This window comes from Brassica napus, chromosome A3 (assembly GCF_020379485.1).
Source record: "Brassica napus cultivar Da-Ae chromosome A3, Da-Ae, whole genome shotgun sequence".
Classification (NCBI taxonomy): Eukaryota; Viridiplantae; Streptophyta; class Magnoliopsida; order Brassicales; family Brassicaceae; genus Brassica; species Brassica napus.
The window spans coordinates 7660036-7675901 of record NC_063436.1 but is presented as its reverse complement, the minus strand read 5'-3'; the positions used below and the strand labels follow the sequence as shown (position 1 = coordinate 7675901).

Here is a 15866-nt window from a genome sequence, read left to right as displayed (position 1 = left end):
TTGTGGACAGCTCTATTTAAGATCCTATTGAAATTAATATTCATCTAAGATTGTTCAGTTTAATCAAATGGATACATGAATGATATGAGAAAAATAAATGAATACGGATGAAACCTCTATAAATTAATAATGTTGAGACTACACAAAAACTATAATTTTTTTATTAATTTATAGAGATATTAATTTATTGATATACTAATTGAAACAAAAACTCAATTTGAGACTATAAAATTATATTATTTTATAGAAATTTTTATTGTATATTAATTTATAGAGTATTAATTTAAAGAAGTTATATTGTATATATATATTCAAATAATATGTATAAAAACTAGTTTAAAATATCTAAGATTTATTCAATATTTTTTAAATTACCTGAACTTCATCCATTTTTCAGTAACACATCCCAGACAAGTGACTTTAGATGTTGTATTCAACTGATATTATTTGGGGTTTCTCCAAAATGGGCATTTGTAGGAATAAACTATATTTGAGGGACCACAAGGGTATTAAATAGTAAAGGTGTTCAATAAATAAGCTAATTTGCAGGGATCATTACGATAAAATCAACATGTTTGAAAACAAACTCACTAAATGAACGAGAGGGTTCTACCCAAACTAAAACCCAGTCTCTGTTAAAAACCATAGGAACAGTATCAGAGCCATCAACATTTCTCCGATTGAAGAAGAAGAAGATGGAGTGTGTAGTTCCACTACGGCGGTGCTTCTGCTTCAGTCCGCCGGAGCTACGCCACCGCTTCGTTAGTCATACTCGCCTCCATCTCCATCTCTCTGTCTCCTCCAATTCCTTCGCAGCAGGTTGCTTCTACCTCACTTCCTATTTCTCTTCTTTGTTTCGTATTCAACCTTACACGCTCTTTGGTCGCTCTCCAGGGATACTGCTTCTTCCTGATAAGAAGAATCGGTTTCTATCTCCAGTCGCGAAGAGGGCTTCCTTGAATCGCCTGGTTAGCTCTTCATTTCATAGAAACATGGATTAGTCAGATAATTAGGTTTAAAAATGATTACTTTTAGTGTTTGCTTTTATAAATTTTGAATCTTTTATTTGTATTTGCGAGTCATGATAGTGTTAAAGGTTTTGGATAAGGTTGCTGAACAAACTTTGTATGTTGTTTCTTATTGTTTTAGAACTCGTCTGTGATTGGTAACTCGGAAGAAGAGGAGGAGGAAGAAGATGATGATGACTGGGAGGCAGAGTTTCTTGGGGAGATTGATCCGTTGGAGGTTCAACCTCCAAAGAAGAGGAAGAAGCAAGCTAAGTCGAAAGCGCTTGATGACACTGAAGGGATGGATTGGTGTGTGAGGGCTAGGAAAATTGCACTTCAGTCGATTGAGGCTAGAGGATTATCTTCTAGAATGGAGGAGGTAATGCCTCTCAAGAAGAAGAAGAAGAAGAAAAAGAGCAAGAAAGTGATAAACAAGGATAAGGTTAAAAGTAAGAGTGTTCCTGAAGATGATTTCGATTCAGATGAAGAAGGTCTGGAGTTTTTAGACCGATCCGTGGAGGAGGATAAGATGGGGGAGCTGCGGAGGAGAGTTAGCTCGTTAGCTGGTGGGATGTTTGAGGAGAAGAAAGAGAAGACGAGGGAGCAGTTAGTCCAGAGGCTATCCCAGTTCTCAGGACCTTCTGATCGTATGAAGGAGATCAACCTGAACAAAGGTATAACAGAAGCGCAGACCGCTGAGGAGGTGCTGGAAGTAACAGCTGAGACAATCATGGCCGTTGCCAAAGGCTTAACCCCATCGCCGTTGTCTCCCTTAAACATTGCTACTGCACTCCACCGGATTGCCAAGAACATGGAGAAAGTTTCGATGATGAGAACTCGTAGGCTTGCGTTTGCTCGGCAGAGAGAGATGTCGATGCTTGTTGCTCTCGCGATGACATGCCTCCCAGAATGTTCAGCTCAGGGCGTCTCTAACATTGCTTGGGCATTGTCTAAAATCGGGGGTGAACTGCTTTATCTGACGGAGATGGATAGAGTCGCGGAAGTTGCTACATCTAAAGTTGAGGAGTTTAATTCTCAGAATGTTGCTAATATTGCAGGCGCTTTTGCTTCTATGAGGCATTCTGCTCCAGAGCTCTTTGCTGAGTTGTCAAAGAGAGCAGCTACTGTTATCGTCACCTTTAAAGGCCAAGAGATTGCTCAGCTGCTGTGGTCATTCGCCTCGCTTTATGAGCCAGCTGGTCCTTTGCTTGATTCCTTGGATAGTGCATTCAAAGGCAGTGACCAGTTCAAGTGCTGCTTAACGAAAGAAACATCAAACTTTGATGAAGTAAGCGATGGTGCTTCAGGATCTCCAGCGCTCAGCTTTAACAGGGACCAGCTTGGAAACATAGCATGGTCTTATGCTGTTCTTGGACAACTGGAGCGACCTTTCTTTGCAAATATATGGAATATCTTAACCACTTTGGAAGAGCAGAGGCTTTCGGAACAGTATAGGGAAGATGTCATGTTTGCTTCTCAGGTGTATCTCGTGAATCAGTGCTTGAAGCTTGAGTATCCGCACCTCGAGTTGTCACTATGCCATGAGCTCGAAGAAAAAATAACCCGTGCAGGAAAGACCAAAAGATTCAATCAGAAGATAACCTCATCGTTTCAGAAAGAAGTTGGACGCCTTCTGATAAGTACAGGGCTTGATTGGGCTAAAGAACATGATGTGGATGGCTACACTGTGGATGTTGCTCTTGTCGAGAAGAAAGTTGCTTTAGAAATCGATGGGCCAACTCATTTCTCAAGAAACACTGGTTAGTACCATCACTCTGTTCCTCTAATAATCATGTTGTTTAGTGGAGCCAACACAAACTTGTTGATCACTTCGAATTTTGTGTCTATTCTCTATACAGGACTACCGTTAGGGCATACAATGCTGAAGCGGCGATATGTTACTGCTGCTGGATGGAAGGTGGTATCCTTGTCTCTTCAAGAGGTTAGTTTGAAACATTGAAACCCCCCAAATTTAAAAATAGAGTTGCTAGGATGATGAGAATCATGTAGACATGTTCTTGCTTTGACAGAGAAAAACTTCATTGATAATGTTTGTCCATCTCAGTTGCTACATCTCAACATGTGTTTGACTTTGTTTTTTATTAATTTTTCAGTGGGAGGAACATGAAGGAAGTCATGAACAGCTAGACTATCTGAGGGAGATTCTCAACGGCTGCTTATAGAGAAGGCACGTAAGACATTGTTATATCATGGTTCTTAATTAATGTGCTCGATTCCTTCATGTATATAGCTAAAGCTTATTGTATCTGTTTGATGACTTTATGTTAGAGGCAAGAAAACATAATTAAAAGCATTTAAATTATACATGTTCATCACAAGCTTCTGCCAAGCAAACACTATTGTGTTCCTAGTTATTTGAATTTCTCATGGGACAGGAAATATAGAATACACATTTTGAAGCAAACAATATATCACAGAGAGACAGAGACACTAGTGTTTGATCTGGGACAGCATAGTCCTGACATCTTTGCTGTTTGGCCTCTGTTTCGGATCATCCAAAGTACAGTAACAAGCGATTTTCAGAACCAGAAGCATCTGTTCATCGAACCCTTGTTCCATCAGCTTCGGATCAATCGCAAGGCTTGGATTCTCCGATGTCACCATGTTCCTCATCCACTTTATCAGACTCAACTCGTCAGTAGTCTGGAAAAACTCATCGGAAGGAAGCTTCCCAATCACAAGAACCCCAAGAATCACTCCAAAGCTATAGATATCACATTTGTCCGTGAACTTGAGAGTTTGATGATACTCTGACGCTATGTACCCCACGGTACCTGCAAGCTTCGACGCGGTGATGTGAGTGACTGCATCAGGCATTACCTTGGCCAGTCCGAAATCCGAAATCCTAGCCTCCATGTCGTCGTCGAGAAGAATATTCGCTGGCTTCAAGTCTCTGTGAATGATTGCTGGTTTGTGATCCATGTGAAGGTACTCAAGCCCTGCAGCTATACCTACAGCAATCTTGTGCCTCGCTGGCCACATCAACTCTTTGTTTCCAGCTGCCACGTCGGTCAGTATATCTTGCAAACTACCGTTCTTCATGTACTCGTAGACTAGGTAATGGCACTCGGGTTGTGCAACGTGTGCTAACAACGGGAGAAGATTCCTGTGCCTGATGTGACCCACTGTGTTGATCTCTGATCTGATTTGCCTCATGTACCTGTTCAGCATCCTGGACTCTTCGTCTACAAGTTCGCCGGCTTCTTTAGACTGTTGCGTCACTTTCTTCACAGCGATGATCTTCCCGTTGCTGTTAGGTAGTTCAGCTTTGAAGACTTCTCCGCAGCCTCCTCTTCCAATGATCTCCAGAGAGGCTAACGCTTCTTCGTTCTCCAAGAAGGCTAAATCTTCAGCTTTCTTGATCATTGGACTGAATAGGGTAGGACCTGATGGCTTCTCTGGTCCTCTTATTGCTCGAAGGACCAGTCTGAATATAACAGAGAAGACAAAACCAGAGAGGGTTCCTCCTATGCCTCCGACTAAGAACCCTAAGATCCACGCCAATACTTTCTTCTTCTTGTTCTTCTTCTTCTTCGTCTTCTTTTTGTCATGTTCTGAAGTTGCTTTTGATGTGTTGGTGGTGGTGTTGTTAGCTTTCTTGGTGGAGTTTTGAGTTTCAGCGAGAATGTGTCTCGTTTGGTGTAGAGAAGATGTCTGAATCTTGGTTTTGATTTTGCTCATAACCGGAACCGGACCTTCCAAAAACCGGTTTTCAGAGAAGTCAAAGAACCGGAGGTTGTGGAATGAGTCAACTCCTTGTGGGATCTTGCCTGAGAAGAGATTGTTTGAAACCGAGAGACTCTCCAGGTTGCGCAAGTTCTTCAAGAAGTTCAAGTTCCCGGAGAACTTGTTGGAAGAAAGATCAAGAATCCGAAGACGGATCAGACGTGAGAAGTTCCCCGGAACCTGACCGGAGAACCTGTTGTTTCTTACATCAAGTACTTCGAGTTTCTTGCAGCTCAAGACATCAACAGGAAGACCGTTGACCAACTTGTTGTTAGACAAAATGAGTTCCTTTAGCTCTGTTAACTTTCCGATAACCGGCGAGATGGTCCCCGACAAGGTCCTTGATCGGTAGACGAGTCTCGTGACACGGAGGACGTATTCTCCGGTGGCGGAGGAGGAGAGTCTTCTCTCGCAGAAAACTCCTCCGTGGCCGCAGGGGTTAGCACCACTGGACAAAGAGCGTTGACTGTTGACTCCGAGCTCTGTTTCGATGACTTGGAGAGCTTTGAGATCAGAGGCATCGATGTCGAGCCACTCGCTGGAGGAGGAGACGGAAGGAGAAAGAAGAAGGAGGAGGGAGAGAACGGCGAGGATGAGAGGCCGGAGAAAGAGACCTGTGGGAACAGCCATTGTAATCATTTTAGTTGAAGAGAAAGTTTCTTCTTGTGGGGTGTTGTCGGGAGTCTTAACTCTGTTATTTATGGTCAGCAAGTGCCACTAAAATACAAAAAGTCTTCTAACGTGTTCTATGGTTTTGTTTTTCCTAAATACACTAATTAATATTTTTAAAACTATATATACTCCCAAGTTTCAGTATTTTGTATTGTTGTTGTAGATGTGATTTTTATATTTCAATTATCTTAAATATTTGTTAAAATATATACGGTTGTTGCCAAATAAAATATATACAGTTAAAAGTGTATGTCCGTCGTGTTTAAAGGACTTCAGTCCCAGATTGATATATGAAAAATTACATGATTGTTGATAATTGGAAATAATTTTTATTTTTAATATAATTTAAATTTAGGGTTATTGTGAATAATATAAAATGTGAAAATAAGAATATTAAATTTAAATTCTATTAATATTTTAAAAAAAATATAAGGTTTGGAGTTCATATATGCGGTGTTTAAGAGGTTACAGTTGTAGATTGATATGAAAAATACATGATTATTGCTAACTGCAATTGATTTATATAAAGTTATATGATAGTCTTCTATCATAAATAATTTATATGGATTATGTTCTCTTAGTTTGGTTAACTAGATTTTTGTATTTTTAATGTAGTTTTTTTTTGTTATAGAAACAATTGAGTATGATATGTCTCGACATAAGATTGGGGTCCAGAACTAAAATCAAGATCCAACTCATAAATCTGTAACGAGAATGGCTGCTCGGTTTGTGAAGTGTATCATTAAGTTTTTGTAAATTAATTTAAAAAAATGGAAATAGTATGGGGCAAATTCTCCAAATCATTCTCAGTAAGAAAATGTGAATGTAGCTGGTCGCAATAATATGTGCACCCCAAAAAAAGCTGGTCGCAATTATTTTTATTACACGACTCTGTGTATTGACTTGACTATGTAAGCGCTGATAAGTCAAAGTCTACGCTGCGGGTTCCACACAGTGGGAATGCCACCTTTTTCTCCACGTTTGAACTTTATTGTTATGTTCCACACATTTTATGATTATCAGTCTTTGTAGCGTTTTATGTCTATCAGTTCGTTGTCGTAATTAAGATTCCGAACGGTGAGAGTTGAATAAGTCGTGCGAAGGAGACTGACAATAGATGAAGATAAACAACCGGAAGAGATGCAAAATGTGTAGTTAATGAAACAAATCCATATTAGCCAAACTATTTGAATTTGATTATAGCCGAGGAGGATCGCCACCTGGAACGGTCACCACTTTGTTTGTATGTTTGTTATGTCAGTAACATACATTCTTGGCTATATGACTATACTAGGGATCACAAGATTTTCTTTCTGTATATCTTTTAGACTGTGAGAGAGAGAGAGCCAAGGCTTTATTTTCCTTTCATCCGGGTAAAAGCTGCCCTAGTCTCATCCTTCCGTTTTTTATTTGATCCATATTCTTACAAATTTATCGGACGAAAGGAAAATAAAGTCTTGAGGCTTATAGAGGCAGTCCTGAGGTTTCCAGCTTTCAAACTTTAAGTGATTAGTATGTATGAATCATCCGGCTCCAAACCTTCTAAATATATATGTATATATATATATATAACATTCAGTTCCTAAACCTTAATTGCAGGACCGGTCATGTGTAAAACCAAATGAAATATTGACATTAACGCCCCCCCCCCCCCCCCCACCTGGAACGGTCACCACTTTGTTTGTATGTTTGTTATGTCAGTAACATACATTCTTGGCTATATGACTATACTAGGGATCACAAGATTTTCTTTCTGTATATCTTTTAGACTGTGAGAGAGAGAGAGAGCCAAGGCTTTATTTTCCTTTCATCCGGGTAAAAGCTGCCCTAGTCTCATCCTTCCGTTTTTTATTTGATCCATATTCTTACAAATTTATCGGACGAAAGGAAAATAAAGTCTTGAGGCTTATAGAGGCAGTCCTGAGGTTTCCAGCTTTCAAACTTTAAGTGATTAGTATGTATGAATCATCCGGCTCCAAACCTTCTAAATATATATGTATATATATATATATATATATAACATTCAGTTCCTAAACCTTAATTGCAGGACCGGTCATGTGTAAAACCAAATGAAATATTGACATTAACGCCCCCCCCCCACACACACACACAATTTTTGATGAAAATTACATAGAGTTAGGTCTCCAAAAATATTTTAAACCCTCAAATCGGTAAAATAAATAGTTAAAAATTTAACAAATCACTAATGATCTGACCTCCTAAATCTCATGGTCGTCCTACTTAATTGTTTCAAGTCTTATAAATCACATAATAGTTCACAATTAGCTTTTTATAGGATTTCAAATTATGAGCGATTAGACAAGTTCAAAAATAAAATGATGTTTTGAAAAAAAAATTAATATTTCAAAATACATGATGTTTTAATATTTTATACTTATTTTAGTTTTTATTGCAAATTGTGTGACAAGTGATTTTTATAATTTTATGATGATTAGTTGAATTAATTTTAATTTATATTTTAATACAACTTTTCTAAAAAAAAAAATATGTGTCTTAGTTCTTGTGTCTTCAACCAAACATCAATTGTTTTGGAATTAAAAGACTATATTCTTTTTTTCAGATTTCGTACATAATCCAAATTAGAACAAAGTAAAAATCGTTTGTTAAGGAAACCAATCACCAAAACAATGCTCTTCTCTTTCAATACATTCTCATCTTTTAAAGAGATATATAAATTTGGTTTTATCTATTTTTTTTAATCTATTCTGAAATAAAAGTTTTTTTTATTTCGATTTTCTTTTGATTTTTTTCGATAGATTTTTTTTTCAGTTTTAAATTAATATATTTGAAATTCTACTAAATTTGTGATATGACTATTTGGATAGAAAGGTTTTCTAAAAAAAAATCTACAAACAAACTTCTCAAGTTTATTTTCATTCGTTGTTCTTTTCTTTTGATTGCTATAATTATGATCTTTATTTCCGTTCTAAAATAACTTGGCTTTAGATTTAAATTTTAGTATTTTAATTCATTTAGTTTTAGTTATTTTTAAATTTACTTTTGAAAATTGTGACGGTCGATTATTATGTGGTCAATCGACATGAATATCTAATTTTCATTGCGAATAGTCATATGTATATTTGACGTTGATAAACGAACCCCTAGAAGATTAATCGATTAGGCCTCGACTCCAGATTATAAAAAGATGTATTTTTTGCCAGCTTATAGAAATTTTTTAATTATTAATGTAAATCCAATAGACAACCAAAAAAATACTTAACTCAATAGTTTCAACTAATCCACAATAATGTTTTTGGTAAATCATTTGATAATATATTTCCAGAAAACTGAAAAACTTATTCAAAAATTATAGCCGATGAATAATTGATTAGTCTCAGATTTTGATTCAGTCTCCAATCATTTCTTTAATTTATCATAAACCCTTGATAATAATGTTGAAAGACATCCCAAAAACCCGAGAAGTAAGAAAATGTAAACAATTGTTGAAACAAAAATAATTATTTGCGAGTGTTGGTCGAAAAAAAAGAAGATATTATTATTTGCGAGTGACGTGTCATTTCCTTAATTGACGTTTTCTTTTCTTTTTGTTATCCCCAAAAACCTGAAAGTGTTCGCTTAAGGGTTTTACAGAGTTTTTAGGTTTGGGAAGAAGAAGAAGAAAGCACAATCAATTACAGTTTTCTCAATTCCAGCTTCAGATTGTTGCCCGTCTCAACTCCAGGTTCGTTGAATTGATTCGTTTCCATTTCGAAAAACCGTCGCGAGCCTTTAGATGTGTGATTCTATTTTTTCATCAATCTCTTTCAGAGGGAATGATTCTCCCATACTCGACACGTGTCACCTCCCCTGTTAACGGATTCATCATCCCTTCCCCACTATTATCCGGCGTCTCCGCTTCTGCCCTTTGCAAAAGAAACGGTTTTGAGGTTCCTTCTTCGAGATATGAGTGTAACATTGCCTCCTCGGTTAGTTCTCTCTCCTCTAGTTGTGCTTACTTAAGTTCCAAACTAAGCCAATTTGAAACCTTTTGTTTCGCATAGAAGGTTTATGTGATGAGGTGTAGAAGAAATGTGAAAGCTTTTGGGTTAGTTGATAAACTTGGGAAGAAGTCATGGAGAAACAAAGAAGAAAGCGACAGTGATGACGATGATGATGATGATGATGATGATGAGGTGAAGAAAGATACCTCTGACAAAAGATCATCAAGTCTCGATGATCCAGAGGAGAGACGGGAATGGAGGCAGAAGATACGAGAGGTGATTGATAGCCACCCTGACGTTGAAGAGGAAGAGATTGACATGGTGGAGAAGAGGAGGAAGATGCAGAAGCTTCTTGCGGATTACCCTCTTGTTGTCAACGAGGAGGATCCTGATTGGCCTGAGGATGCTGATGGTTGGGGGTTTAGCTTTAACCAGTTCTTTAATAAGATAACTATTAAGAACGAAAAGAAGGATGATGATGATGATGATGATGATGATGATGATGATAAGGAGATTGTTTGGCAAGATGATAACTACATACGACCGATTAAAGATCTCACGACTGCAGAATGGGAGGAGGCAGTGTTTAAAGATATCAGTCCGCTCATGGTTCTTGTTCACAACCGCTACAAAAGGTCTGTCTGTGCTTCTCTTTGATTTGCTTGTCAAATTGCTAAACATTTAGAACTGTTTGGTTGATTAGGTTCTTATACTTGGTTAGTTTCTTTACTCGTTATTAGTCATTTGGCTGTTTTGTTTATGGACTTGATTCACTTTAGTGATTAGAAGTTTCAGCCTTTACTGTTTTTGAAAACAAAACTGTATTTGGTGTTGAACTTTGACATGAGTATCGGCTAATTTCAGGCCAAAGGAAAACGAAAAATTCAGGGAAGAGCTAGATAAGGCGATTCAGGTCATATGGAACTGTGGACTTCCTTCACCAAGAGTAAGTTTTGCACAAATCTCTTTACCATCTGTAAAACCATTCTTGGATCTTGCTGTATGTTTTGGATCTGTGCTTTTAATCCTCTTGGGCCATTATTACTTCCAGTGTGTTGCTGTTGATGCTGTGGTTGAGACAGATCTAGTCTCTGCTCTGCAAGTTACTGTGTTCCCAGAGATCATCTTCACTAAAGCCGGAAAGATATTATACCGTGAGAAAGGTAATTTCTACCAAACCTGAAACCAGAGTCTCTATAACTCTTTTGTTGTACTTAGAATAAATGTTTTGGATATATTTGCAGGCATTAGAACAGCAGATGATCTCTCAAAGATCATGGCTTTCTTCTATTACGGAGCTGCAAAGCCACCTTGTTTGAATGGTGTCGACTGTTCCCAAGAACAGATTCCTTCAGTTGATTTGTAAGTGTTGATGTAGCAGCATAGGCTTTGTGATTATGTAAACTAGTTTCTGAAGAAAATGTATGAACTTATGAAGAAGAAGTACTCAATCTTTTGAATTTGAAATATGTTTTCTTCTTCTTTCTCAAATTGCTACTATAGAACATTATGAAACTTCTCGTCCGTAGACACTTATTGTCATCTTCATGTTTCTCTCTCTCTTGCGACGTGCTCTGTTCTCCATTTCTCTCTCTCTCTCAATCTCTCATTCTCATGTAAGTGAACCACGTAAGAAATGATTAGTTTCTTAATTTACAGTCAAACCAGATTTTCCGGTTTTGACCAGTAGATTGTTGTTTTCCGGTTGGTGTTCAAAGTACACTTCCGGTTCAGTCAACTATTACTTAGTCTGACGTTTACTCTCTAAAACATTTGCAAAGTCCGTCCACAGAAACTTCTAAGAAATCAAAAGTGTGATTTATTCATCCCATGATCCCTGGAGACAACTACCGGGAAAAAGAAGGCAGCGAAGATTAATAATCCTAACAACATTTTATTCTCAAAATAAAGAAACTGAAATGAAATTCACAAAGTCCCAAAACATATCCACACAATCTCTCTGGCTCGGTCTTTGGGTTTGTGGCTCATAAAAGTGTGTAATGGAACTTTTTCATATTCAAAAGGTCTTTTTTTCCTCTTTTGCTGTTCCATGGATACAACTTTGTATGCTACTCTGCGAATGCGATTGGGTTATTAACCACTTAAAGGGAAGGAGTATCCACGAAGATACTTAGAGTCCACTCCTGATTCACGAGCCAATGCCACACGCCCTGTTCTTGCAACCTGTTGATTGAGAAACATCATAAGTTATACAAGGAATAATGCCTGTCAAACTGATTCTTGTCCTAAGCACGGCCTGAAGGGGTAGAATAAATTAGAAAATGAGTCCAGCTTTTGTTATTGATTTTACGAGACTAAGATTTCACTCCTGTTTCTAAGGCTTACAAGACTACAAACCTCTTAATGTTTCAACTTTGTCTGAACAATTTGAGACTTCTAACTACGGCTCAGAATTTGTTATAATGTGCTATTGCCTGTTATAACATTGACTAAGAGATGAAAATAGATTGCAACACTAACCTCGCATATACCGTAAGGTTCCAACAACCTCTGCAGTGCAACCATCTTGTCAAGATCCCCAGTAAGCTGTATCCACATCAAACAAAATCAATCAACAAATCCAAAAAAAAAAAAATAATGGAGAAAGCGATTTAAGATGGAAAATCCAAGTCTGTTTCATATATTTTGTTAAACGGAAGATTGTGTCAAATCTATCTAATGATACGTAACTTTACAGATGTCCAAATCGATTGGATCGTTTATCTGATTTGCAACTACACCTCAAACGAAGTACCAGTTTATGAGAAATGCATTTTACCTGCAAAGTAATTGTATGATCGGATACGTCAACAGCTTTTGCCCTGAAAATACTAGCAATGTCCAGAACATCTCTTCTTGCAGCAGCGTTCACAGCAATCTTAATCAGCATCAGTTCTCTTTCAGAAAATGGCAAATGAGTAAGATCATGGACCTGCAGTGATCCCCACAAAATTTTATAACTGCTTGGAAAATTATGTTACAGACTACAGCATAAGACCAGAAAAGATGTAGTAAAGTCCAAGAAGAGATCACAAGATATTCTTCTGTGTATGATCTACAGTTTAAACTTCACAGAAATAGCTAAAGGGAAAAGAGCAGAGGATAGAGCCATCAAGAGCATTCAGACTGTTACAATATATACGAACGACCGTTGCTCTATGTGATCCTACCTCATGCACATCAACGAGTTTATAAAGTTGCTGCACTAATTTGCTGACTGATTCATCTGTTGCAGGAACAACTGTTGTAATGCGTGAAATGCCCTGTGCTTCAGCATGTCCTACCGCCAAACTCTGAACCAAAAATAAGATTTAGTCAGTGTATCAGTGAATTCCAAGCGCACTCTGTGTGTGAGAGAGATATAAGGACTATGCCTGAATATTGTATCCCCTTCGAGCGAAAACACCAGTTACAAGATTAAGGACTCCTGGAACATCGTTTACAAGCAAAGATAGAGTATGTGACCGTAGTCCACTCGTCTGAAAGATCAGAAAAGAAGAATTATAACGAAATGAAACAAAATCACCTAGAAAAACTGTCAGCTATGCAAATGAATAGAAACAATCTCCACAACTAATCATATCTAACTTTAGAAGTTTAGATATAGGATAATGATTCGTCCATACGATATTAACAGTAAGAATTATTCATACTCAGAGTCCCAGACAACCTGATTGTTCAAATAAGTCCAACTCTTATAATGCAAACAGATTCTGAAGCCTCTACCATTATGCTGCATATAACTATTAAAGCATCATGGCACGCGTACCTATGGTGGCATATATAAGATCTACGTGTATATATATTAGCAACAAAATCACTTACATCTTCGTCCGTGAGAAGTCCCCAGTGAGCGTCAAGAACACGTTGTACCTTTAGGTCAGAAGTTGACTCAACGGGATAAACATCTCCCTACATTTAAAACAAAATATAAAACTTTTAACACTGGAGGATTAGTAAACTTGTGAAGAATTTAATTTAGATAATGTCAGAAAACAAAAGAGCATTTGAATTGCATGCGTCAAAAATGTTCTCCTTTGAGAGATGCACACTAGTTTGTAGCACACACCCCTGCTGTTGTTTCACTTGGAGGGACTATAGCTCCTGTTTTGCTACCTCGAAGAACATTAACAGGTGCTTGCTCCTTGAGATCTGGATAGGATGCTGCTGAGAATCGCCAAAATGGAGCAGTAGCACCCATCTTTTCCCTTCTCAGTGCTATCTGAAAATTTGGCATTCCATATTTCCCTAAATTAGTGAGTCCACAAGATTATGTCTTTTATGTCCTTTGAAAGATGTAACTATATCCATTAGAAAGCACTAATAAGATGATACTCAGAAGCAATACAATCTAGTTACTCCAAAAGTCCACTACCTTTCCTGTCCTGACAATCTCTCTGATCTCAAACTTTTTCAAATTTCTTTCGACAGCAATCATTTTCCCAGGATCTCCAGTTACCTGCAAGATCGCTTAAAAGTGAATACTAAACAACTAAAATTTGTAAACTAGAGCAACTAATTTGTTTATCCTACTTCCTCATAATCTTATGCATATGGTCCTGTTTCTCTAACTATCATAAACAACACTTGAGAACTCCCACAAAAATTAGGACATACAATATAATTAGAGCGCATATTATTGGCTTATTAAGTCAGATATGTTGAAGAAGATACACCATAAGTTTGAAATAAACCTTAACACACAAACATAAAATTGAATCTTTGTCCAGAAACGAAAGCTTGCATGTGGAACATCATCCGTTCAAAAGGCAAATAAAATCAAAAAGCTACACTAGACAGAAAATGTATGTCTAGCAATGATTAATAAGAGGATACAAACAGAAGTCCAGAACCAATAAGTTACAATGTGAATCCAACATTGAGAAGAACACAAACTATAAGTAAATGTACCTCAATAGTCAATGCGTGTTCCGCAATATCTACAACTTTTGCTCTGAATGTGTCAACAAGCCACATGATCTGTAAACTCATCAAACAGAGTCCCGTCAAAAATTGAAAGAAAATAAACTCCACATCAATACTGAATCCATAGCAACCAGCAAGTACATTAAAGTCTAATTACTCATAGGCAAGGGAGACTACCTCAGCCCTGTATTCCGGATGTGCATTCACTTTGACAAGCATCAGTTCACGCTCCACTTGCGGTTCACTCGAGATATCTTCAACCTAATTACCAAACTCAAAACTCAATTCAGCAATTTTGCAAATTTAATCTTCAGCACTAAATGATAAGTGTGATGATATAGAAAAAGTTACAACCTTGAGAACATTAACGAGCTTCTGAAGCTGCTCGATGACCTGCTGAAGCACCCTTTCGGTTCCAGAGACAACAATGGTGAATAAAGCCTTGTCTCTGTTGAGACCAACAGCAAGACTCTCGATGTTGTAACCTCTCCTCGCAAAGACTCCTGCGATCCTGTTTATCATCCCGCTTTCGTCTCCAACGAACACTGAGATCGTGTGCTTCCTCACCCTAAGATAGATATAAGCAAATGATCAAAGAAACATATGAAAAATATACAAACGGATTCAAAAGACGACAATTCAATGTACTTCGACGTTGGTGGAGCATCGGAGACCCTCTCGTTGACGCTTCTAACGATTCTCTCCACTCTCTTTCCCGTTTCGTTGTCTCGGTTTGAATTTCCGGAGAAATGAGAAATCTTCGAAGGGAATGATACCCGCCGCGTCGAGGGTGTGAGAGCGGGGGAAGATGAGGATCTCAAGGAGAGAAGGGATGGGGAAGAGCTTGCGGAAATGGCAGCCATTGAAGAGACGAGGTCGAAAGTTTTCAGAGACTAAAGAGGATTTGAAGAGGGAATGACAAGCGAAAGGTACTGGGACCACTCTCTCAACGCAAACGCAATTTGATGTTTTTCTTAGAGAGGTGTTTGTGCTATGGCTGCGCAAAATATGCATAAATTTTTATTTCTATTCATTCTTTGACTCAAACCAAAAAAAAATCTGCCAAAACAAATACTTTGCAATATTCTACGAAACGAAGTAAATACTAATATCAGATCTGATCCGTTATACTCTCTCTATTCCTTAAAAATCCATTTTTTAGAAAAAAATTATTTCAAAAAGATATATTTTTTACATTTTCAATACATTAATTAATGAAAAATTATACTTTAAAAAAAATACAATTGTATTTAATAAAATTTCATTAGTTAAAAGTTATTGGGAATAATTAATTAAGAAAAATAATGTATTGAAAATACAATTTTAAATGTTTTTTTAATAAGTGTGAAAAAACTATAATATGAATTTTTTAAAAACGGAGGGAGTATATATATATATATATATTTAAAGAATTATATAAATATTATATTTTATATAAATATTATATTTTTTACAAGTTTTACGGTATTTTTATGTACTAAATTTATTATATTAGCTATTTCAATTTTTTTTTTAAATGTGTAATAAAATATTGTTATTTGGATTGTTTATA

General features: G+C 37.1%; 4 protein-coding genes across 6 annotated transcripts; 2 read left to right on the top strand and 2 right to left on the bottom strand.

Annotated features, from left to right (window-relative positions):
- Window positions 1-566: 566 nt before the first annotated feature.
- LOC106437711 (RAP domain-containing protein, chloroplastic) lies at window positions 567-3330 on the top strand. The gene is made up of 5 exons (XM_013878654.3): window positions 567-819; window positions 895-968; window positions 1150-2767; window positions 2867-2949; window positions 3122-3330. The coding sequence occupies exons 1-5, from the start codon at window positions 696-698 to the stop codon at window positions 3188-3190; spliced, it is 1968 nt and encodes a 655-aa protein (XP_013734108.1). The 5' UTR covers window positions 567-695; the 3' UTR covers window positions 3191-3330.
- Window positions 3310-5517, bottom strand: LOC106437712 (leucine-rich repeat receptor-like serine/threonine/tyrosine-protein kinase SOBIR1). The gene has a single exon (XM_013878655.3). It carries the CDS (start codon window positions 5391-5393, stop codon window positions 3459-3461), a length of 1935 nt encoding a protein of 644 aa, XP_013734109.1. The 5' UTR covers window positions 5394-5517; the 3' UTR covers window positions 3310-3458.
- A 3417-nt stretch (window positions 5518-8934) lies between these two features.
- On the top strand, window positions 8935-10857 carry LOC106437713 (thioredoxin-like fold domain-containing protein MRL7L, chloroplastic). 2 transcript variants are annotated; one of them, XM_013878656.3, is made up of 6 exons: window positions 8935-9129; window positions 9216-9373; window positions 9449-10023; window positions 10253-10334; window positions 10440-10551; window positions 10633-10857. In XM_013878656.3, exons 2-6 carry the CDS (start codon window positions 9221-9223, stop codon window positions 10752-10754), a joined length of 1044 nt encoding a protein of 347 aa, XP_013734110.1. In that variant the 5' UTR covers window positions 8935-9129; window positions 9216-9220; the 3' UTR covers window positions 10755-10857. The 2 variants fall into 2 exon arrangements, with proteins under 2 accessions (XP_013734110.1, XP_013734111.1); XM_013878657.3 differs by having other exon boundaries at window positions 8936-9129; window positions 9452-10023.
- A 334-nt stretch (window positions 10858-11191) lies between these two features.
- On the bottom strand, window positions 11192-15316 carry LOC106437715 (acetolactate synthase small subunit 2, chloroplastic). Of its 2 annotated transcripts, XM_048774790.1 has the most exons (13): window positions 14963-15316; window positions 14669-14882; window positions 14492-14575; window positions 14300-14368; window positions 13764-13847; window positions 13458-13610; window positions 13214-13300; window positions 13059-13121; window positions 12763-12867; window positions 12559-12681; window positions 12168-12320; window positions 11870-11935; window positions 11192-11572 (listed from the first exon to the last, which is right to left on the bottom strand). In XM_048774790.1, the coding sequence occupies exons 1-13, from the start codon at window positions 15175-15177 to the stop codon at window positions 11483-11485; spliced, it is 1506 nt and encodes a 501-aa protein (XP_048630747.1). In that variant the 5' UTR covers window positions 15178-15316; the 3' UTR covers window positions 11192-11482. The 2 variants fall into 2 exon arrangements, with proteins under 2 accessions (XP_048630747.1, XP_013734112.1); XM_013878658.3 differs by lacking the exon at window positions 13059-13121 and having other exon boundaries at window positions 14963-15313.
- Window positions 15317-15866: the final 550 nt, after the last annotated feature.

What these genes read in the sequence shown, in the direction of transcription:
- LOC106437711 (XM_013878654.3), top strand. Translation starts at nt 696, where the DNA reads ATGGAGTGTGTAGTTCCACTACGGCGGTGCTTCTGCTTCAGTCCGCCG. An exon ending in CTCCAATTCCTTCGCAGCAG is followed by an intron (nt 820 to 894) that starts GTTGCTTCTACC and finishes GTCGCTCTCCAG; the next exon opens with GGATACTGCTTCTTCCTGAT. An exon ending in GGGCTTCCTTGAATCGCCTG is followed by an intron (nt 969 to 1,149) that starts GTTAGCTCTTCA and finishes TTATTGTTTTAG; the next exon opens with AACTCGTCTGTGATTGGTAA.
- LOC106437715 (XM_048774790.1), bottom strand. Translation starts at nt 15,177, where the DNA reads ATGGCTGCCATTTCCGCAAGCTCTTCCCCATCCCTTCTCTCCTTGAGA. An exon ending in ATCCGGAATACAGGGCTGAG is followed by an intron (nt 14,369 to 14,491) that starts GTAGTCTCCCTT and finishes ATGAGTTTACAG; the next exon opens with ATCATGTGGCTTGTTGACAC. An exon ending in ATCATACAATTACTTTGCAG is followed by an intron (nt 11,936 to 12,167) that starts GTAAAATGCATT and finishes ATGTGGATACAG; the next exon opens with CTTACTGGGGATCTTGACAA.
- LOC106437713 (XM_013878656.3), top strand. Translation starts at nt 9,221, where the DNA reads ATGATTCTCCCATACTCGACACGTGTCACCTCCCCTGTTAACGGATTC. An exon ending in GTTCACAACCGCTACAAAAG is followed by an intron (nt 10,024 to 10,252) that starts GTCTGTCTGTGC and finishes GGCTAATTTCAG; the next exon opens with GCCAAAGGAAAACGAAAAAT. An exon ending in GTGGACTTCCTTCACCAAGA is followed by an intron (nt 10,335 to 10,439) that starts GTAAGTTTTGCA and finishes TATTACTTCCAG; the next exon opens with TGTGTTGCTGTTGATGCTGT.
- LOC106437712 (XM_013878655.3), bottom strand. Translation starts at nt 5,393, where the DNA reads ATGATTACAATGGCTGTTCCCACAGGTCTCTTTCTCCGGCCTCTCATC.